The sequence below is a fragment of the Rattus rattus genome, chromosome 3, assembly GCF_011064425.1.
Source record: "Rattus rattus isolate New Zealand chromosome 3, Rrattus_CSIRO_v1, whole genome shotgun sequence".
In the NCBI taxonomy this organism is placed as follows: Eukaryota; Metazoa; Chordata; class Mammalia; order Rodentia; family Muridae; genus Rattus; species Rattus rattus.
The window spans coordinates 101,367,298-101,391,419 of NC_046156.1; the positions used below are offsets into that span (position 1 = coordinate 101,367,298).

General features: G+C 44.1%; 1 protein-coding gene across 1 annotated transcript in view; it reads right to left on the reverse strand.

Moving 5' to 3' along the window:
- Lhfpl6 (LHFPL tetraspan subfamily member 6) overlaps positions 1 to 20,735 on the reverse strand; it is a 196,637-nt gene extending 175,902 nt beyond the window's left edge. Inside the window, exons 1-2 of the mRNA XM_032898427.1 lie at positions 20,478 to 20,735; positions 18,551 to 19,121 (exon numbers count right to left, since the gene is read on the reverse strand). Coding sequence (XP_032754318.1) covers positions 18,551 to 18,935 — 385 coding nt within the window. The 5' untranslated portion in view covers positions 18,936 to 19,121; positions 20,478 to 20,735. The remainder of the gene's footprint in view (positions 1 to 18,550; positions 19,122 to 20,477) is intronic.
- Positions 20,736 to 24,122: the final 3,387 nt, after the last annotated feature.

The following is a 24,122-nucleotide window of genomic DNA, read 5'->3' on the forward strand; positions in this document are numbered from 1 at the left end:
AGTAGAGCTTAGTGGGCACATCCTCCACTTTACGCAGAACAATGGCCTGCCCAGATCTAAAATGCTGCTTCTACAGATCAATTTCAATTCAGAGCTATAAAAAGATATAAAACAAGTAAATGGAGCAAAATGCGCTCTCTCTCTCGCTCTCTCTCTCTCTCTCTCTCTCTCTCTCACTGTGTGTGTGTGTGTGTGTGTGTGTGTGTGTGTGTGTGTGTGTGTGTGTATGAGAGAGACAGAGAGAAAGACAGACACAGTTTTAGGGCAAGAGGTCCTGATTCAGCAACTTCAGTAGAGACACACACACACACACACACACACACACACACTCATACACATATACACATGCTCACATACGTACATACTCACACACACTCTCTCTCTCTCTCATACACATATACACATGCTCACATACGTACATACTCACACACATTCTCTCTCTCTCTCTCTCTCTCTCTCTCACACACACACACACACACACACACACACACACACACTTTTGACTTCTGTGTCTCCAGACTCAGAAGGGTTGATATAGTTCAGGTAGACAGACACTCCTGGAGGACTACCATATGTATGCAAAGTCAAGCAAGAGTCTGTCCAGAGTCCTTACAAGAAGGCAGAGATCGCAGGCATTGAGTGACTTTGTGGGCCTCAGGGAGGAGTCAGTGCTTTGCATCCAAAGCAGTTTCCAAGTGCCCGTTACACAAAAATTGAACTGAAGTCAACTCTCTTCCAAAAGTTAGCTTTCTCAGCTGGTCATCTTTCTCTCAACTCTGTTTGGGTTTCACCCTAGAAATTAAATTTGGAAAGTACTACAAGATTGTTTCTATCCTGTTTGTGTTTCGCATTCCTTCTGCATTACAAAATTTCTTCCTGCCACCCATCTCCGAAGCTCCAGGCTTGTCCAGCTTAGAGGGGGGCAAGTACTACCTCCAAGCAAAGGGCCCAGCACCAGCAAAGTGACCTCCATCCCGAAGTCAGAGATGTTAGAAGACTGGACAAACAGAGGCTTCCTGTGGAGGTGCCTCATTCCTCAACCATCCTTCCTGAAACCCGAGCACCCAATCATTTTCATTAGGGCCTAAAACCATTTCTATCCTGGTTTCCACTGTTAACGTAAGTAAGTATGCAAGCAAGCAGAATTAAAAAGGGAAACTGTTTAAGAGCAAAATCCACGCATCCTAGCTCGTTCATCTAAAGCTATTCAGCCCTCTGCTCACTTCCTGGATAGATGGACAAAATGGCCAAACAGCAGAATTATGTTTCTTTTCTATTCTACAAAGTGGTAACCCACAAATGCCTTCGTAAACCTGTTTGGATAATAGCTCAATGCAGTATTAGGAGTTAACATTCGAGAAATCTATTGACAACAAACGATGACAAGGATCTTGGCAGCTTTAAGTGACTCTTCCAGCTCATCATAGGTATAAGTTATAAGTTATACCTATGGTATAAGGTATAAGGGTATAAGTTATAAATGCTAACATTAAACCAGGGAGGAAAGACAAGATGGATAAGGTATTATAGCTTGGGCAAGAAAGTTCTGGAGCTCTGCCTGTGTCCTACAGAAGAAGCAACCAGCTAGGAAGATAGGAAGCCTCTGCGAGTACCTGAAAGGTACCTAAAATTAAATAAAAACCAAAACATAAAAACCAAACATAAAAAGAGCATTAAGATACAGAAGAACCACAATTACTCATGTAGTGCTTTGAGCAGCTGTAGTATAGAGTTCTTAGTAGTGTACATGTGTACACGTGCATGCACACATGCACATGCACCTACACATGCAATGGAATCCACTCAGGAAGCCGAGTATCTAAGACCTTATAGTCCAAGGAAATCTGTGCACATGAAGCAATACACAGCCCAGCTAGAATTCTTCTAGAGATGTCTGAAACAGGAAGCCCTGGTCTGAGGCGCAGGTTTTGTGCGTGTAGTAAACAGTACAAGCTAACAGTGCCTCTTCACCTTTCCAGAGTATTACCTCTGCTTTGGTAAAGCACACCACTGTCCAGTTTTCTTCACCAAGAATGACTGGCCACTTACTTTCCTTGTGTTCACATCTAAAATGTGCTGACAGGCTGTCTCCTCCAGTCTACCCACTTCCTGTCTGTTCCCTAGGATCATTCCGTGTACTGGCCTCGGCCCTCACACAAACAGCCACATCTTGGCTGAACCTGATGCCTAGGCCATCAACGTTTTATGGAAAAGCCATCTTTCTCCAGTACAGAAGGATTTCTGGGGACTAGATCAGTCATCATTAGTGCCTGTTTCTCCCATGCCAAGTATATAATCTTTAAGCCTAAAGTCAAGAGACTCTGGGCGAGAAGATCAGAATTCACAGGAGAGTAATGGAGGCTGTTAAAGGTGAGACACAGTGTACTGTCTCAATGATCACAAATGTCTAAACTTACTTTTAAAAGCCAGGTCTCAAACTAAATGCATTGTATCTGTCCTTTAAATTTAATGAAAGCTATATATAATAGCGTTGCTTGGAATTTTCTAAAAGTGTATGGTAAACAATTCTCAATACAATTCTGTATTTTGATCTTGAAAAAGTTGACTAGAATTCCTCCTCATTAGTACAGATGAAAATAGGAAAGAGATTCATTCTTGTTTAAATACTAAGGAAACAAAATTGGGGAAATAAATTATTTTATAATTTAAATAGAAATATTTACAAAAAGGTCCAAGATTTTTATAAGAAGGCATTTTTAATATAGATTATTTAAAACAATGGTCTTTGAATAGGCATGGTAGCACACACCTTTAACCTCAGTCCTTAGGAAGAGAGGCAGGCAGATCTCTTGAATTTGGGGTTAGCCTGGTTTCAACAGTAAGTTCCAGGACAGCCAGGACTAAACAGAGAGAGAGAGAGTCCTTGTCTCAATGGCCCCCACCCCCCAAAAAATGTTTACATTGAGTTCTTTCTAGAGTTAGAATATACTTAGAGAGTCTTAATTAAAATGTAGAACAAGTAAAATCATTTTAAGGAGTCAATAATCATCAAAATAGATTAATATTTATAAGTGAGTATCTCCATCTGTTCTAGTTTCAATTCTGTTGCTGTGATACAATATCCTGACCAAAAAGTAAACACACAAACAAACAAAACAAAAACAATTTGGAGGAGTCACAGTCCATCATTTGGGGGAAATCAATGAAGGAGATAACCACATCACTTGAATGAGCTCGCTTCTCTCTATGTAGTTCAGGGTCTGGCCTAAGGAATGGTGCCACCCACAGTGGGCTGGGTCTTCCTACACCAATTAACAATCAAATAAATCTCCCACAGAGGTACCCACATAACAATCTGATCTAGATATCCCTTATCAAGTCTCTCTTCTGGGTGACTCTGGGTTTTTCAAATTGACAGATAAAATTAGCCAGCACCCCATGTAAGGAAAAGCAAACGAGTTGCAATGGTGAAATTTCTGAGCTTGAAGATTAAAAACCTCTTAAGCCCTTTCTTTTATAGGACTCACAAAATATTTTTAGTTCAAATAAAAGGGCAATAAACCTTTGTTGTATTTTACCTCACAGAGGAAATATCAGATATAATCTTTTAGTCATTTTGCAACTTTATAAGGAATATGTATAAAATATAAGAAGCGGAGTTTGAGACATTCTTCCTCTATTTTCTCTTTAAACCATAGATGTTTCCAGGCTTATACTGCATCTGTAACCACAAGCCGCAGTAAAATAAAGGGGGAGAATGGATTGCTATGGCCCCACTGGGAAGAAAATCTCAAATATAGGGATTCAGTGACTCACCCCAAGTCAATTTTCTCTGGCACTCCACATTACATAAAGTGCAGGAGGTGTTCATAAATGAGTGCCCCTGGTCAAGGTGGAGCCCTGCCTATCACTGACCTCTCAGTCCTGCTCTGTCTTGCAAAGCGATCTGCTTGCTTTTCAAAATCAAAATTGTATGGGACCATCTCCTGGAAAGTCAGGGCCTCTGGCTGGCGTCAGAATTGTTTCCTTTGTTCTTTGCTCTTTCCTCATCATGGTATTTCTGGGAAATTTTTCAGTCTTTGGGATCCATTACTAAAATAGTCTGATATATGAAGTGAAGGTCCCTTTTACCTCACGTCTGTGGAGGTCACAGAGTGGCTAATCGTCACTGTCCATTCAAGTTTGTGTGCTGTGCAAGGCGTCCTAAATGAGACAGCTCTTCCTCCTCCTGCCTTATTACAGTTCAATTTCTTGTGTAAACTAAACCTCCCAGGGGGATTTCCTAAACAGGAAGCTTCCTTTCTTAATCGTGGAACCAGAGGCTCTGATTATCTCATTTTGGCCATATCCGTATTTTTTTTTTTTTAAATCTAGAATAGAACTCAGTTCACTTTCCACTGCTCTGGTTTATAATAGTTTTACCAGAGTTCCTGCAGACTGGAGCAGAGTCATCGACTTACCTGTGAATACACCAGAAAGCCTAAGAACCCTTGGGCTGCGGATAAGAACAGGCTGCTTAGATTGGTAGGATGTAAGGCTGTAAATGCTGTCCTTACTGATAGATACAAGGCGCTTGTCAAAGATGGTAAATTAAACCTAGGGCCAATTTGGGTCAGGACAGGTAGGAGGATAAACATGCATTCTCCCTAGTCCAGAAGAAGTCTAAGCAGGAAGTTTTCTTACCCCTGCCTAGAAATGAGATGATGGTGTCCAGTCAGTTCACAAGACAGGGGGCTGAAGGGACAGATCAGGGAAGCACTAGTTTCCCAAGGTGAAGATCTGAGTCCAGATCTCCAGCAACCACAAGAAAAGCCAGGACTGTGCTGCTGCCTGCAACCCTATAAGGGGCAGACATAAGAAAAGGATCTCCAAGGCTTTGCCAGTTTCCAAATTAGCTCTAGGTTCAATGAGTAAATGGAGATCAATAGAGTAAGATACCCAAAGTCTTCCTCTGGCCTCTGCCTACACTGTCAGGCATGAGACACACACACACACACACACACACACACACACACACAATACTAATTCAAATCTCTGCTTCCTTTCCACATTAAGAAGAGTAGGATGATGTCCATCCTAGACAGACACACAGGCTCGCTCATAGTTTTCAAGGCTCTTCTATTGTCTTTTCAAAATTTTTGATAATTTTTTTAACCTTGGAGGCCTGTGTGTCCATTTTGACTGTTCTTCAAATTATGCCACCTGCTCTATGTTAGAGCTACAAATGTCACTATTCAATTGCTCTTTTGTTTCCACTAGCAGAATTAAAGTAGTTGTTTCTTGCCCTGTTAGACACAGCACAGGCAGCTTGTAAACTTGCTGTCCTGGCTGGTTTTGTGTGTCAAGTTGACAGGACATGAGCTGGAGTTATCAGAGAGGAAGGAGCCCCAGTTGAGAAAATGTCTCCATGAGACCCAGCTGTAAGTCATTTTCTCAGCTAGTGATCAAGGCGGGAGAGCCCAGCCCAGCCTGGGCAGGGCTCTCCTTGGGCTGGTGGTCCTGGGTTCTATAAGAGCAGGTTGAGTAAGCCAGGGGAAGCAAGGCAGTAAGCAGGACCCTCCATGGCTTCTGCACCAGTTCTTGCCTTCAGGTTCCAGCCCTGCTTGAGTTTCTGTCCCGACTTCCTCCAGCGATGGATTGTGATCTGGAAATGTAAACCAAATAAACCCTTCTCCTCCCCAACTTGCTTTTTGGTCCTGGTGTTTTCATTGCACTTAGACACCCTGACTAAGACACTTGCCACATGGTAGGGTTGGCCTCCAACTCTTGATTCTCCTACTGCAGCACCCTGAGTGCTGAGATCATAGGCATGTGCCACCATGCCCAGTTTCAAAATTACCTGTCCTTCCATCAATGTGTCAGGCAATCAATAATGAATTCTCAGTATGTTAGACGTGCTACAGGTATGAGAACATTCAGTTGGACAGATTATCCTGAGCCAAAAGAAAAGAAGTGGGGGATGATACTACTTTCCATTCAAGTTTGTGTGCTGTGCATGGTATCCTAAACGAGGCGTCTCGTCCTCCTCCTGCCTCACTACAGTTCAATTTCTAAGTGCTAAGATGACCTGTAAAACTTGAACACGGGGTACACAGAGCAGTTAGGAAAGAGGTATTCCTAAGCCAGCAAAAAATACAGAATTTAACTGTCTACCCAAGTGCCTGCCTGCTCCCCACCACCACATATGCAACGATACAGCAAGAGCCTGATGTTCCCTGCCCCTCCCCCTACACAATGATACAGTAAGACATCCCAAGCAAAACAAAAGCAGTAAACATTTGAGGGGCTCAGGAAACTCCTTTCTAATGTTGGAAAAGCCCATATTTTAGAGAGGAAGTGAGGTACTCCACAGAGAAGAGTGGGTGACAGGCAAGGCACACACATTCAAGAGTCCACTTGTCCCAGAAGCAGCAGCTTCCAAGCATCAGGATGAGCTACGAGGTGTTCCATGAACTGCCTTTGGTCAGCCAGGCATGGGGATACCCAGGTACATACCTTTAATCTCAGCATTCTGGAGGGAGAGGCAAGTGGATCTCTGTGAGTTTGAGACCAGTCTGATCGACTTATCAAGTTCCAGACCAGTCAATACTACATAGGGAGACCCTGTCCTCAATCAATCAAGAAATGAATAAACGAATCAATGTATATCTTTCAGTCACCTTCCAAAGGTGATCCCAAAGAAAAATACAACAATTGATTGCGGTATTTACTAGAGGTAAAATTTCGAGTATTTACAGTTTTAGTTTTTGCTTGGAGGAACTCGGCTATCTCACTCCATATGGATGGGTCAGGGACTAGGTAGGCATATGCACAGATCAGGATCAATGGACAGCTTAGATCCTTCCACGGCCCAATACTAACTCTTGGATTAGTTAATTCCCTCAAATAGAAACACTAAGTAGCACGGAAGACCTTGGCAGCCTGACAGAAAACATATGTCCACAAAGACCTACCGCCTTTAACACACACAGTGGTAACCTTCATTTTACCCTTTCAGAAAAGGAATTGGCTTTTGTTTGAAGTAATTGGCTGAGTCAGTCATCTTGGAATAAGGCAAAAGCACCCTGGCCTGTTAGATGCCCCTGAGAGGATCATCAGGAAGCAATAGCTCTGAGCTCAAAGGAACACTCATGGCATTGACTACCTCAGCACGGACTGTGGGTAGGAAGGCATGCAAAATGGGGACAGAAAAAGAGACCACCTTTGGATACTGGGTGCGGATCGGAAATATTTACACCCAAACATGGCTTTATTTCAGCATAGAGCCAACAGAGTGCAAAAGAGAAAATGCCAGACCCTGCCTTGTGCAATGAGGTACCCAGGTGTGAGACACAAAAGTGACTTCGCTCAGAGAAAGAAGGGACTCAGCAGTACAATACCAAGAACATGGACCACGCGCGTCATCAGCCCCAAATCTGATCTTGCTCCAATGAACACCTGGATGTAAAGTTTTCCTGAATGATTTTATGGGAGTCAGCAATCCAACGTGTGAGAAAATGAGACAAAGTTTGCTGACACTGCAGCAGGGGCACATGACAATCACACACGGGGCACAGTGCTCTCGCCACCTCCGCTGATAGACTCCGCAGGAGCTGTGGCAGCGGGGCTCCTCAGCAGATGTGCAGGGGTGATGCCATTGAAGTCTGCTCTCGCAGGGGGTCTGGAAAGAAGCAGAGCTGGCTCTGTGGAGGGGGGAAATTAAAGGTGAAAGACAGAGCTAGCTCTCAAAAGCACGGAGATAGGACTCGGCACAGAAAACCCTAAAGGATTCAGTTTAGCTGATATGGGAAGAAGTCCAAGGCTCCCACCATCACCCGTGGGGCCCGAGGCACCTCACAGGAAGCCCTTGTCTTACACGGGCAATTGAGAAATGAAGGGCCACAATCAGCCAAGATTATTCTTTCAGACATAAAGATAGATAGGAAGGAATAAAACAAACTCAAAGGGGAACCACGCAGAGGGCTGACTCTGAACCATGCCAGTGTTAAGTGTGCCAGGACACTGAGGACGATACTGAATGCTACATGGTGAATGGGCACCGGAGCCACGGCTATGGCGGCATACTTTAGTTACATAGAAGTTGCATTATCACCTGAAGTAACTACCTCCAAGTATATTTGAGACAGAATTCCTTCTCATTTCCAGGATTCAATCTCTGGTATCAAAATGACTCATTTTGACAGCGAATTCCCATGACCCATCTCTAATATCAATGTCAAAGTATCTTTCTCTTACACTGTACTGGGACAGTTTTTAAAGATATATTTTTTCTTTATTTCTTCCATTCCCCTGAAAGTCAGAAATACAAACTCTCAAAAAACCTGAGCTCAACTCTGATCATCACATCTCTGCAATACACACCTGCAAATACTGTTACAAGCATCACTCCGGGAAGATGGCGTGAGGATCTGGTAACAGGGGTGAAGCTTTCTGTTCCAGGAATAACAGTGGCATGCTGCTAAAGGTTAGAGTGTAGCAGCCAGAGCAGTGAACTTACAAACTCCTCAGGGTTATACCCTGAATCACAAACTCTCCTTGTATTCCACCCATCACAGTTGCAAGCGTTGTTGTGCCATCTCAAGAGTAAGTGGGAAAACATGTGGGAAACAGTTTAGTACATGATATTCTTGTTATGTTCAAAGGTGTTATCAGGCTAAAAATACATCTGCTGGAAGAGAGATGGGGAGTTAAAAGAAATGTGTCTTGGTACCGGTGTGCCTCAGAGGTACAAAGCCCCGAGTTCTACATCCAGTGTAGACACAGGCAGTGTCTCTCAGAAGAAACAAATAAGACTGAGAAGTATTTAACTGAGAACATCAACAAAACTTGGCAGAAGCAAAACCAAGCAAACCACAGTTGTGTGGACACTGAGGACATTGCAGACACCCACAGGGCATCTCAAACCGTGGTCTGTGGGAGGCAAACACAGAGTAAAAAGAGATGGAATTGGGAAGGCTTGGGAAGATGACTTAGCAGGGAAAGTGCCTGACACACAAGCCTGTGGACCCACACAAAGCCAGATGGTTATGGTGGCCCCAGGCAATCCCAGTACATGGGAGGCAGAGGCAGAAATCACCAGCACAAGCAAGACCAGGCAAGACCAGGCAAAGACCAGGCAAAGAGACAAGCACCAGTTCGTGGAGAGACCTACCTCAATACATATGGTAGAGAGTGATCAAAAGGGTACCAACATACACAAAAAGAGGAGCTTTTTATGTCTTTAATAAAATAAATAATAGCTATAATAAATAATAGTAATAAAATAAATAATAATATATAATAAATAATAAATTATGTAATAATTAATAAAATAATTAATAAATAAGAATACTAATACTTCACAAGCCAACAGGAGAGCTGCAGTGGTGCACAACAGGTGAAAATGTAGCCCACAGTCCTCCCCTCCTTCCTTCATTCTCTCTTCCTCCCTCCCCGCCTTTTCCTCAGTGCTGTGGATCCATGTTCTTCCCTGCTGGCGTGTTCTTACTCAGCTTCAGCTGTTGCTTCCCCTCTAATTGGAATGCAGAGACCCAAAGCAGGAGTCAGTAAGAATTTATTCTGCAGCCCATCAGTGATAGACAGCATTTATCGAGAATCTATTTTATCAGGCTTGATAGTATATAGATAAATATACGTAAGACTTCAATGAGTTGTTATTTCTAAATATTACCTGAACGAATGGAGGTGGGGGTCAGAGACACTGATGCATGTGTCCTGCCTACTTGGTTTTCACAGAAGCCCATGGACAGAGAGCAGTACCTGAAGAAGTGCTAGCACAGAGAAAAAAATACTAATATTTCATTTGAATTGCGAGTTCAAGAAGAAAGACTTTGTTTTACAATCTAACTCCATGTCAATTCATACATCGCATGGGGTGAATATTAGTCTGCACTTGGGCTGTGGGTAATACTGCAAATACAGCCCGCTAAACACTAAAACCCTAACAGTAATGCCAAAATAACAATATAAAATATAATAAATACCATAGAACACTAGCAGTAACACCAATAAAATAAAATAAAATGCCGCCAAACACTACAAGCTCAGCAGCAAGAGGACAGAGAAAAGTAAACCTTTCTTCTATGCAATTTCTCCTGTCTTTGGACTCCCTCGGACTTGGATCTCTGGGTCTACCTTAACTGGGCTGGAACACTATTACGGTGAGGCCATTGCACGCAGGGCACAGCAGCCTGAAATTACAGCAAAGTCAAATGTGTATCAAAAGGGGCCACGCGGGGAAGGAGAAGTCACCGCTGTGTCATTTAATAAACCCACTGAGCACCGAGGGGCCCGGGCAGCCAAATTGAATTTTAAATGGCTCCTACAAGAGGCTATAATCAGGATAGCCACCAGTGGAGATGAGATGAATGAACTGACTTTTTATCCACCAGGGGATCAAAGTGGAACACCATCTTTATGCATGAGACCAAAAAAAAAAAAAAAAAAGCCTACAAAAAGTTATGGTGCACACCCTTCACCTTTCTGCCTTTTGTCCAGTACTTGGACACTTCTAGACTCTCTCTTCTTCGAGGCAGTCTTTTGTTAACGAACATTATGCAGAAGGATTTTATCCCACCTTGATTTCCATTGCATTTTGCTCCAGACAGTGAAAACTACTCCCATGGAGTGAAAAGTCCCCTGTGGTCCTGAACCATCACATAATAACTGCCAAGCAGCTGGCTCTCTCCAGGGGCGGCTTAACATCCACCATTAAGTCAGCCGCTGCTAGACGCTCTCCTTTCAGTCAGTGCAGCCAATGGTAGGAGAGAGCAGGAGATGCGAAAGCTCTGCTGACTTGAGAGTAAATGAAGACTCGTCCTCTTACACGAAGTTCCAAAGCCACTATGCCGGTAATTCTGTGTGTTCTAATCCTGCTCATTCTTATAAGCTCCGTGCTCAATGTTCCCAACTTCCCCCTTGACCTTGAGAAGCTGGAACTCCCACCAGAATCTGAATGACAAAATGTCCCAAGCTGAGCTGACCTCCTTGCTGTCCAAATCTGTAGATATCTTCCTCCTCGTGAAGGACAGTGTCCTTCAAGATGTCACTTGGACTTGAAACCAGAAAGACTTTTGCTGCTTTATCTTGTCAGTGGCAACCAGTTGCCTATGCTCTCTCTCTCTCTCTCTCTCTCTCTCTCTCTCTCTCTCTCTCTCTCTCTCTCTCTCTCAAAGACTTGGGATCTGAAGCTGAGTTTGGATAAGCACACCATGGGCTGATCTTTTGTCATACCTACCCAAAGGGTGTACACAAATAATCTTAGGCAGGTACTGGAAGCTTCTTAACCTTGTCAGCACATCTGTTTACAGTTTCTGATAATAGAATTTGGACATCTTGATGGCAGATGCTAATATCAATATTCAACACGAGGCAAGCATCTGCCGTTCTGGAAAATAAAAACCTTTCAAAGAGCCCGTATTGCATTTAGTTTGGGGCAGATAGCAAGTTATTACTATAGCTCTCTCAGGCACTTTGCTGGACTCCAGAAATAAGATCTCATTTTAACATTTTGACTTTGTTCTTTCCCTTCCTGGGATTTTATGTGAGAATGACATTTGCAATTTAATTTTGCAATTAGAGGTATAATGTCTTTTTTCTCTCTGATTGTAAATTTGAGGGTAGAGCACAAAATGGAAACAGTTATATTCAGTTATATAATCAGATAGATAGATACATAGATACATAGATAGATACATAGATACATAGATACATAGATACATAGATAGATACATAGATACATAGATAGATAAGTTAGACAGCCATATTACAAATCTACAGTGGGGGACAAGGAAAATGGAAGGATTAGTTTCACAGACAAGAGGACTATTACCACCAACCTGCGATGAATATTTGAAAAGTTCCTGTATAATACAACTACCAGGTTTCTGCCCGACTCATAGGCTGAGTCCAACAGAGAAAAATATTCGCCCCAGGGCAGAAGAGATGGCCCGGTGGTTAAGAGCACTTTCTGGTCTTACAAAGGCCCTGGGTTTGGTTCCTGGGCACCCGCATAGCAGCTCACAACCATCTGTAACTCCAGTTCCAGAGGATCCGATGCCTTTCCCAGCCTCTGAAATCAATGCACACACGCAGTACACAGGCACACACGCAGACAAAACATCCCCACATATAAAATAAAACGAATAAATCTTCAAACTGCTCATCTGTGTTAAACGACTCAGTACTGATCATGCTCGGAAACTCCGAATTTGAAATATAGGATAAAATAGCTTGTAAAAGGCTGCACTGTTGTTGATGTGTATGTGCGTATGCGCACATGCGTGAGGGTGCCAGAGGGAGAACTGATCTCCAGGAGCTGGAGCTACAGGTGGCTGTAACCCACCCAATGTGCTGAGAACTAAACTCGGGTCTTTTGCAAGAGCATCAGCTCCATAAGGCAGCATTTAATTAACACTTTAATAGGATAGTGATAGTATTTATAGTTTAACTGATAAAAAATGGGGCTATCTTTGCTCTTACTCTAAATTTGATGTTCTCATCTATAAAAGAGTGAACTACGTGCTTAGTTGAGGTGAAATGAAAATTGTACCACAGATTTCTTCACTGGATTTAACCCAATTAAGTTAAACACTGTAAGTCCAGTCCCTTCTCCCCAAAGACTGTCTATTTGCCTCAATATACCAAAGGGTCTGTAAAACGGTGTTGTAATGTAGTCTGATAATTCTCATAACTAAGCACTTTGGACTCCTCTTGTTCCTGCTAATTAGATTATTCCTGCTAACACATCTCGGTACACACAGAGATTAATGTTTCTCAGACCGTCTTGAAGATCGTGCTTAGAAGGCAGCAAGGTCAATTCTAAAGGCATCAAGGATGAAAATTGTTGGTCTGGTATAATTATTTTTCTGATTACAATACATTCCTACAGAGCCACCCTGGCTAAGTTGGAAGGTTCAAGTCCTGATGGCCAACAGTGGTACCTCTGTGTAGTGTGCAAACTTTGTGGGTCTTCTGAGGCCGTGTGGAAACAAGGTAAAGATCTCAATTGTCTTTCTTGAGCTTTTTCTAGCAAATGTTTAATTCACATCCCTCAGTCAGTCCACGCACTGACAAACCAGTTTGTAGATGATGTACTAGTGGGGCTAACTAATCCATTAGTGACTCCAGCCTCTGTAGTCTCTTGCTATGGATGGATTAGCTGGTGGCAACAAGGCAGGCAAGCAAAAAAGTCACATGACTCTCCACTCTGAAAAAATACAGAGGAACGGAAGCAGGAAATCTCAGCAATTGAAGGGAAAATTGTTGTGGTGCTGACAATATGGCCAGCCCTGTACCATATAAAATCTGTCATTTTTAAAGAATTATTGTCATTGTTTATTTCAGAGATTCAATGATTAGAAAAAGAAAAGAAAAACAATAGCTCAAACTGAGGATGGGGTGGGGCTGGGGTTGAGTACAATTTCCCAAAAAAGAAACCAAGAACCTAAGACACCGAAAGATTACGAAGTTGCACCACAAGATCTCAAGGTGAAGGACTCAAGCACAGCTCACAAAATATAATCCTTCCCAAAGGATAGCATGGAAAATAACAGTTGGTTCTCTTTTGCTTTATAATTGCATGTATTAAGGTAACTATCACCTAAGGCAAATAGGATAATATGAAGAAGGCAATCTCCAAATTAACAGGTCTGTTTCCACAGTACCAATTCTGATGTTCTTCACCTTAAAACTTATTATCCCCAAATAATGGGTCGGATGGCTCTAAGATGGACACCTATATACGCTATGCTGTGACCTATGCAATATGACTTACACATAGTAAAGTTTGAGGGTTTCCGTGAGTAGCTTTGGCTTGTTCAAGGGTTCTGTGCACCAACTGGGCCTGTTGGCCCTAGAGAAGCTTGGTAACCTGTTCCACCTGGGCTCAACCAAGCCCTAGTGAACACTCTCTGTGGCAGAGCTCTGGACTCTTCATGGCGAAGAAGCTCACTGGTGATATTTCTAGATCCCTCATAGAACTAAAAGAATGCTACATTGAATCCCTGCATGAGAAGCTTGGACACTCCATATCAAAGTATCAAAACAACGGAAAAAGCCTCAGATCAAAGCTCAGAAAAGCTCTTCAAGCAAAAACTAAGGCTGACATCAATGGCTACCTGAAACGTGCCATTCACAAAGAATGTACACACTTTGGTGTTGCAGATTTTATGAATGAGTAGCTAATGTGCCATCATTCCTGCATATAAGAAACCTAGAGCTTGGAGCAGGCAGGCTCTGACGTGCACTGCCAGAGTCATACCACACAGTGCGTCTTCCTCCTCCCACCGTGTCACTCTCTCTGTCTCCAGCTCAATCTGATTCCTTGTGTGTTATCAGTCCACATGATAGGTATAATGAAAGGTAGGGACTGGGTGACCAGAAAGTCCTGCCACTGTGCAAGAGTGGGTGATCTTCTTGTGTGCATCTGTTGAAGACCAGGAAACTCTTCACCAATCAAATGTGGTTCCTCAGGTACCCTCCCCACCTAACCATTACCAGGTGTCCATGGTGGCATGGAGTTGACCAGGGGCTGCCTGGGCCATCCCAGTGAACAATTCCTTCCTGGAGGCCCAGACCCATTACATGCCAACTACAGAGGCTAAACTATGGTCATGTTTTCAGTTTTCTTCCTATAAAAACCCTGTTTCTGATATTAAAAGAATGATAAATGAAGGGAAGTTTTATATAATATATATCATAAACATATTATGAAATGCATATTATATATTTAAAGCTAATTCCAGAAAAAGAACAAGTAACAAGAACAAGGCAACCCAGATGTACCTAATAAAGCCCACCTCTAAGTCAACCATGTATCATCCTAAAATAAGAAATGCTGTTCATAAAACAACAGTTTGAACTGTGCCCCCAGAAGCAACAGCGGTGTTATCACCTAGAAACTTGTCAAAAATGCAAACACCAGGTCCCCTCTAAACTGTGTGTCTCCCTGTGGTGGGGGGGGTTGCTCTACAGTTAAAGACCTGTAGCTAGGGGGTATAGTTTAGTGGTAGAACATTTACCCATCTTATGATGCCATAGAAGGCATAGAGTGACTGAATCAATCTCTCTCTCTCTCTCTCTCTCTCTCTCTCTCTCTCTCTCTCTCTCTCTCTGTGTGTGTGTGTGTGTGTGTGTGTGTGTGTGTGTGTGTGTGTGTGTGTGTGTGTGTGTGTGTGTGTGTGTCTTTTGGCTACACAATTTTATACGGACAAAGAAAGACAGAAGTCAGACATCTATTTTTCTCAGAGCACCTTAAACATACCCCACACATGCTAATATTTTATTATACATTATATTTTTCAAAGCCTTTCTACATTCCTTTTAAAACCTAAAGAAAGAGTAAAACTTAATGCTCACTCCTTTTAAATTATGACCTAAGTATGCTTTCTAATAAAGATAGCAGCAACACAGTTCACCTACAAGTTAGGGACTAGCACCTATTCAACTCTTGAAATAGTCCTAAGATGGGAAGTCTTCATACAGAAGTCACCATTGTATGTTGGTCTACTGGATGAAAGGAGACATTTTAACTTCTGATCACAAGAATACTCAAATTCAAGGTTGACGCTCTGTCCTTTACCTTGCTCCAAAATACTGCAGGGGTTATACTGCCCGATGTCACACCATATGGGCAGACTCCAGACCCAGCAGGCAATGGTAAGCAGGATGCCTCTGTATCTTGCCATTCCGCTGCTTCCTGTTGTTTTTGGAACAACCCTCACTTTAGCTAAACATACCCTTCTCAGAGGTTCATTTTTAGTCGGGGAGTCTGTCTGTTCCCGGCAGAGTCTCCTAAATGCTCTCACCTTCTCACACTCATCTCAAGAGTCTCGGAACGCACCGACTCGCCACCTCCTGGTCTTTAAAAATACTCACCCACTTTATGAAAAAATCAAATAAAGAAAACTACAAACTACATAAGTTTTGTAAATTTAAAAATAACAAACAATTATGTAGTGGCCAAGGGGAGGAAAATCTTCTGAAGGCGTTTTGTCTTGTTGTCTGTTCTCCTATTGACTGTTGATGGTTAGGGACCGATTCTCAGACTTCATGCTCCCTGCTCCTTGTTACTTTTTACCTCTAAACTCACAACTCTCTGCGATACTGGGACATCCATTTAAGAGGTAGACTCTTGTTTAAAAACCGTCTTAGGATTCCACTGTCAGACTTTTGCCTGCCCTAAGAATCATGTATAGGAAATGAGGCATTGCCAACTATTACAGACCTGTGACATGGGCAAGAACACTCACTGTGTAAGTGCGAAGGCCTGGGTTTGAGTCCTGGGACATGAGAAAACTCGAACTTTCTTCTACACGTACCAAAACCCCAGCACTGTTAGACTTTCAAGCTGCTGGCCTAATTACAGATTCTGTGAGAGACTGTCTCAAGGGAATAAGGTGGGGGTGAAGGAGCAGGACACCTGACCTCTGGCCCTGCAGGCACCTACATATGTACACGAACCACAGAGAATCACAGGCACACACCAGAAAAAACTGAGAATGGAGGCAGGGAGGGACGGAGGGACAGAGGGACGGACAGACGGAGGGACGGACGGACGGAGGAGGAGAGAGCAAGCCAATGATATTTATCTCTAACTTAAAGTCAGTAACTCTTACCAAGCACAGGATCATGAAACATATATACAAAGCAAAACATGATTACCTAAAAATATATATAATTTCTCAAGTGTCTGTGCCCTTGGGCATTCTATAGAATGAAGAGTTAGCTCCATATAATTCAAAAGAAATCTATACACAGGATCATGAAACATATATACAAAGCAAAGCATGGTGTTTTTTATATATATATATATATATAACTTTCTCAAGAGTCTGTCCCTTTGGGCATTCTATAGAATGAAGAGTTAACTCCATATAATTCAAAAAGAGAATCTAGACCCAGCTTAGAGAAGGAGGGAGAAGTCTCCTGGGTCTCAGATTCACTTCTTGTGGCCTTCCTTCATTACATGTTTAAAGGTAATCAATAAAAGCTGATTTCTCTTTGTAAGCATTTTCCTATTCTGCCAGAAATAATAGCAGTCTCTGCCCTAAAATGAAAAAAAAAAGGATGGAAAGTAATATTTACCATAAGAGGAGAAAATGGAACTGCCTAAGCATTTTTCCTGAGCCAAGGAAAACACAAGCAAGCTCCGTTTCTTCTTAAAGAAAAAGGTTCTTCTCAATCGTCCTAGCCTTAGCTCTGCTCTAAAAGTCTGTGACGACAAGTTTTCAAACGCTGTGTGACTTTCAGTGATGACATCCCTATTTCCTAAGAGTTTCACTACATTTCTGTGTAAACATGTGTATTAAAGTCAATAAAAGAATAGGGAAACAGGCGGGAGAGACTGACAGCCCCCAAAGCACCCCCTTCCCCAGCACAGTCTACGTGTGAAACCCCAGCAAAGCGGATTCTGGATAAGAAAACAAGGGAGTGCACATAAATCTAGGTCTTGCCTCGGAATCCAAAGCCACTTTGCTGCTCCCATTCTTAGCACACGTACAAAGTTTTGATAGATAATCTGAAATAAGGAACTGGGGCTCTCTAATCTGTATCAGATACGGTCATTTTAAGGTCCTTTTCTCCTTCTGGATTCTTCACAAAAGACTGTAAGAAAAACACCAAGTGGAAGAATAATACACTCTTCCTTTGTTATGAAGTTATGCACACATTTTCCCAGCTTCCTGTTTCCCTTCCGTCTATACCGTCTATGCAGGCTGTCATATTTCACCAGGCCATATTGTAAATCAGACAAGTTCAGCCAGCCAGGTTGAAGGATGGAGGCGAAAAAGCCCAGTGGAAAATATATAAAGTGCAATTAGAACCATATGACCAGAGATATTGAAGCAATACTTGTTGGAAGAGCGCCAAGTGAAAGTCAGCCCTTGTCTGGTGTTGCTGAGACTATCCAGCACATTCAGGACAGCACACACCATTCTTGAAACACTGTATGCTCCCCCCCCCACACACACACAAAAAAAGTTACCAGAGAAGTTAAGATCTCACACAGTAACTGTATGTAGAACTGTACTTGTAACATAGAGAAAAATATACTTGCCAAGATGAAATTGCACCCGGAAACTTACTTCGAAAGGAGTATAAAATCAAACGAGGGTCAGCGTATATCCACCGGGAGTCTTACAGGGTCTTCATGATCACAATATTGAATCAAACCCTTTTTGCATTTTTCTATGAAAGCTTGGCCTCTAAAGACCTCAAGTGTCTAACAAGGCAAAGACAATCCAGGGCTCTCCCGTTGGACCAAAAGACCGAGATGCTATGAAATACCAAGTATCTCCCTAGTACATATGTTACATATGACCCATGCATGTTTGTGTCACATAGGTTGTACCCAGCAGGCCAAGGATGCCTGTTTCTAAGGATGAACAGGCATGAAGGACCCTGACACTATAAAAGAATTCTGGTAAAAAATCTTGGGCCTTGCCGGGTCTCTTACCATGGCCACTTCAGATCTATTTCTCCTTGCACTCCAAATGCCAACTACAACTGTGTCAGTAGACAAATGAAACATAAGCTCCAACATTGCTTTGAGAGTCTCTTGAAACAACTCAAGTTCGGCAAAGTCACTTACCCCCCAGGAACTGGATTCCCCCAGCCACTCTTCCTACTGTCCTGGAGATGAGCTCTGACACGCAGCAACCCATAAGGGCAGTGAGAGCCACCAGGAGGAGCAGGCCACAGCCCAGGCCTGTCACTATGGTACAGATCCTCCACTCGGTGCTGGGGATGCCCTGGAAGGAAGCATAGCGCCCACACTCCTCCACCATCACCATCATCTGCCGACTCTCATCGTGTACGGGATAGGAGCACCTCCGGAAAGTGCCAAAGGACACGGGCTTGCCTAGCTGAGATCCCCAGAGCCAGTAAGGCATGAAGAACCCCACACAGGATGTGGCAGCGGAAAGGAAAGAAAGCAAAGCCCAGATCACTCCAGTACAAGTCAGGCTGGATGCCATTTTCCAACATGCAGTGCAACGAGGACCCAGTGGGATCGTCCCGAAGGTGTGAAGGAAGGCGTGTGGTCACCAGAAACTCCCGGGGAGTCCACAGTTCTTCAAGGCCTTTGTAGCTACTTGGCTACAACAGATCTTTTGGTCTTGCCGTGATTAGCTTCTCATGCTTTATGGTAATGATGGCGGCCCCTGGTAAAACAGAATGGGAAACAGTGAGAGTTAAGCATGTCTAGCGCATTCCTATGTCTCAAGAAGCGCCAGGATTTTCAGTTAAGAAACTTCAGATTTCCCTCAATGCTTCAAAGTGGAAAGAGCTAATTCTCTCCATACACCTGCATCTCTGCATAACATTGTATCGCTGCACAAGTTTGTCAAACTAGCACAAAGCTCTTCCCCGTGTCCTTAGCTCCTGTAAAACGCTTCCAAATTAACTCTGACAGCTATTTACGCAAAGAAACGAATGGCTTCTATTTGCCAACCCAGTGGATTCCCTTCTCATGCTCACATTAAAAGCAGTGTAGCATTTTTACTAGCAGCAGACATAATTCCGGTTAGTAAGATAAAATGAACCATACAGTGGTTTGTTTATTTGGCTTTCCCGTTCACACTTAGTTTCTAGCAACTGCTCGGCATCACTTGATGGGTGTGCCAACCGAGCGAAGTGATGGGGGGGGGGGGAACTTCTTACAGTTACAGAGCACTGTGAATTTAACTAACAGTATTCGCCATCCAGGTGTGCCTGCATTGGCTAGACCAAGAAGAGTTACACACTCCCAGTACTTGATAACACTGAGAACACCTTCCGTCTTAATCTTCGGGGGTGGGGGTGGGGGGCAAGTGCAAGCCTCTTATGTTCACGCCTATTTTGACTCATTGGCTCCTGTGATTTCACCTGCTGGTTATTTCAGACCAGGCACTCACATTTTCCCAAAACTCAATGTCAAAAGTCAACTGCTATTCAAGGGGTTGGACGAGGTGGGCTGACTTGCACACCTGACTACACTTTTCTCAAAGAACACAGAAGAGCACCCGCCCTCGGGTGGGTTCCGTCCGGAAACTGCTTCCAAACTCCAGCTTCAGAACCTACAGCAAACTCTCGTCTCCTACACTTCTCTCACCCTCAGTTCTGGATTCTACCCAAAGGGAGCTCCCTCTGGCTACGGTTTTTAAAATCTTGTCAGCTGTGAGCAGAGGCTGAAGTTGAGTTTGGGGGTTACCAGCAAAATGAGGGGTGGAAGGGAGGCTCTTCCGTAGCTAGAGTGAGTTGTCCTAGTCCAGATCAACTCAAAGCCACCACCCCACCCCACCCCCAAACTGCTAGACGCACCCACTGCACCCTGGGGCACACAGGGACACACACAATCATCTCCGGATGCTTGGCGGCTCGGGGAAGTTCTTGCAGCCGGCTCTGAGAAAGGGAAGGCTAAGGATGCGAAGGAAGGTAGCACCCCCCGGAGGCCGACAGGACTGCAGCTGAACCTTGCCGCTCGGAAAGACAGGAGGGACCCGGGCGCGGGGCACGGGGCCGCGGGGCGCGCTACTTACCCGGTCGGGCGGCGGCCGCGGTCCCTCCCGGCCCCTCGCGGTCCCAGGCGCAGCACAACTTGCTGTCTTTCCCTGGCGGAGACAACGCGGCACCGAGGACTGTCTTTTTCGCCTTCGACACTATCCCGACGGAGATCAAGGCGAGTCTGGAGAGCCGGGGTGGAGGGTCAGGAGGACCCGCCTGGAGAGCCCGCCGGCTGTGGCCGTGCGGCCCCGGAGCACCGTGGATGCCGGCTCCAGCTTTGGCAGGCAAGGCACGCGCCGCCTCCTCCCCGCCCTCCCCTTGCCGCTGTCCCCTCCCCTCGGCCCCGCCGCGCAGTCCTGGACGCGCGAGAGTGGGGGCGGCAGACACACTGAGAATCCAGGGAGAAAGTTGCTCGCCTTCTCCGCTGCTCCCCGGGGGCGCCGAGGCCACACCCGACCCCTGTTTGGCTTTTCTGGGTCAAGCGCTGGGGTCTGGGGCTGCAGTGTTCACACAGCCTTTATGAGGACTAGGAAGGGAACTAGACTCAGAGAAGGGTAGAGCAATCTCTGTGAGCTTTAAGGGGCTCTTGAGACGTGGTCACTTTGGAGGGCAGAGACCATGAGGGGTGTGGACGTAGGAATGAGAAGGCTGGGCACGCCACGCAAGGCTGCTGGATTCCGTGGGGGCAAGCCAGAGAGAAGTAAGGCAACTGCAAACCTTTGGGAACTTCTTTTACCCCACTCCCTTACCTCCTCCTCTCACCCTCTCCATTTTCCACTACCCTCCTTTCACCTCCCGCCCCCTTCCCTTTCTCTTACTCCACTTCCCCAACCCATGATCAATCTTAATCTACACAACCTTTGGATTTCCTTTCTGAAAATCCTCTCCTTTTGATTTCTTCTCAGGACCTACCCTTAGTTCTGACTTGCCATCATCATTTAACCCTTCAGAAGCCGGAGCCGTGTTCTGTGGGTGACTGACTGACCCCTAGAGTCTCCACAGAGGACAGTTATTTTAGGAAGCTACCATCTGGGACCAGCAACTTTTGAAGCACACACTTTCCCAGACACAGTTTTTGTGATGCGCCTTTTCAAAGCAGCTGGAAGTAATAAATGGGTAGGAATATATTTCATAATAAAATTTCGAGTGCACCGTTTAATTAGGCAGCATCAGCTGGAGACAGGTTGTTTCAAGATTGTTTGAAAGGTTTTAAGGGACGGTCCCAAGCCTTTCCTTTGCAGGAATATGATATAGGTAATAAGCGTCCCAGGAAAACAGTGCAATCCACATTAAGCTTATCACAATATTCTTGATGAAGAGAGAATAGTTCCTGGGAGACATTTGGCAGAGTCTGGAGATGTTTTGGGAAAGCATGACCCATAGACTGGGAAGGTCCATAAAGTCCAGGGGTCTGCTCTGAAACTACACAGGGCACACCCAGAACAATCTAGCTTGAAGTGTGAATATAGCCAAGGCTGGGAAGTCATGTTTCAAAATGTCACATGGTTTAGCTCACCGATGAGTCTCAGATTTAGAGGTCTGGATTTGAAGTTTTCCTTTGTTAACTTACGTTTTAATTCTGCTTGTGCAAATCACCAGTTACTGAGCGTGATGACCATATAATAACAGGTTCAACTTCTAGCTAAGCAACACTGCCTGGCTATCACATATCTCATATCTATGTAATGTGGAGGTGGCAGATACCAGCACTGACAAAATTATACAGTGGCGGCCAGGCTCACCCACACACAGACACTCACACACTACCCACTGGAAAGCCAGTCTAGGACACTTTCTCAAGCTTAGAGGAGCTTTAGAGAGTGACATGGATCATCAAGGAGCCATCAGTCGTGGTCACGCCAACTGCAGATTCTCTCACTACCACGTGTCAGTACACTAGCTTTATGAATAGATGAGTTCATCTAATTCTCCAAAAAAGGGGAGAGAAAAAAGCTATGGAGGTAGTTATCACTTTACAGAGAAACAACTGATTAATCTGTAAGCATATGATTAAAACATGGACTTCTTTTTAAAAAAATCTCACTATTTGCATTCTATTAAGTAATGTAAATATTATCAGAGAGGTTGGGCTAATATGCAAAAGGAAGAAATGAAGAAGTCAAAAGCTTAGAATCCTGTCAGTATGAAATATTAATTATGTGTGGAGTCCTTGTGTGCTGCATTCCTGGGACTCGACATTTCGACTCAAATGAGTCTGTTGCCTCATTTGTAAATCAGGGCTCGAAACCAATTACATTTAATGTTTCTGAACTGTCAGTGTGAAGACACTATGGGCACTCCTACCTTGGAGAAGGGAGGTAGGGCTCATCTAATCTCGTGTGACTGCACAGATGAGGTGACAGGCTCCAGACCCTTCCCGTATCTCACTCAAAGCAGGCTCTAACATCACGAGTCATTCCTTTTTCATTCCACCATATAATTACCTTCCCAAACTATAAGATCTTCTGAATTACCCTCCAGATTCCAGCATGTAGACGTTACAAGCACATGCGTTATAATATCTTTAAAAACCTTTGCATTCGATTTACATCTTCAACGGATCTTCAAGCTTCTTCACAGCCAGAAGTTCCCACACAGCAGATGCTGGTACACCTCCTGTTCCAGGCTCTGGAGCAGAATGTTTGGCTTAAGTAGGGCTATTGAGTAGGGAGATGCTATCGTGAAGGTATGGGAGATGTGGGTGTATGGGAGACTGTGGGCATTCATGACTACACCTTCAGTTGGCTATCCAACACGAACTTGCACTCCCGCCCCCTTTGTTCAACAGATGCTTTTCTAACTTCCCTTAAACTCAGTGGTGGTTACACAATGCTCCTGTAGCCAATGAAGAGGCCAACTAAGGAGGCCTTGGGGAAAATATTCTGTGCTTAAGCAGGGAAGCTTGAGAGAATGTTTCTCCCATCTTCCTGGCTGTCTTTGCTCATGTTCTTACAGCATTAAATGTTTGGCATTATAACAGCCATCTTGTATCCATGAGGATGGGAAGGTTATGGAGACATGAGCCCAAAACCCTTACACTGTCAGCTCTTTAATTCCTTTTAAATTTTCTTTCTGCTGCAAACATGGGCATGTGCCATCATGCCCAGACCCTTGTGAATATTTTCAGGTAAACAATAAAGAGTTCATATGGTTTAAATCACTGCAAGTTGAGTTTTTTTTCTTCTAATCACTGTATCTCTCACTGAGCACTACATGTACTGCACATGCTCAGTGACAGTAACACACATGAGCCAACCTGGTACTGTGGTGCTTGGCATTGTGCGTATAGCAGAATACTCACTAACTGAACATGAACAGAAGAATTAGTGAACATATCAACATCGTGTGGTTGCTGTACTTGCTGGGGTGCAAGTGGAATTTCCTTTAAACAAAGAAAGTGTGCTATGGGAAGTCACTGACGTAGTGGTGAAACGCAGGGAGCAGAATCAAGCCCTTCTGATCCCTGGGGAGAGGAACAAGAGATGTCTTTAGTTCGTATCTGTTGGGATCAACATTGTCTAGCTCCTTCACCCTCGTGGCCTGTTCCCCCTTCCCTGTCTTTCTCTCTTAAGGAAGCAGCAGAGGCCAAAATCTCCATTTCCAGTCTGCTTGTAGGGTCAGGTGGTGATGTCTCAGCTCTGAGAAGTGATGATGGGGCCTTTGCATGCAGTCTTTCCTGG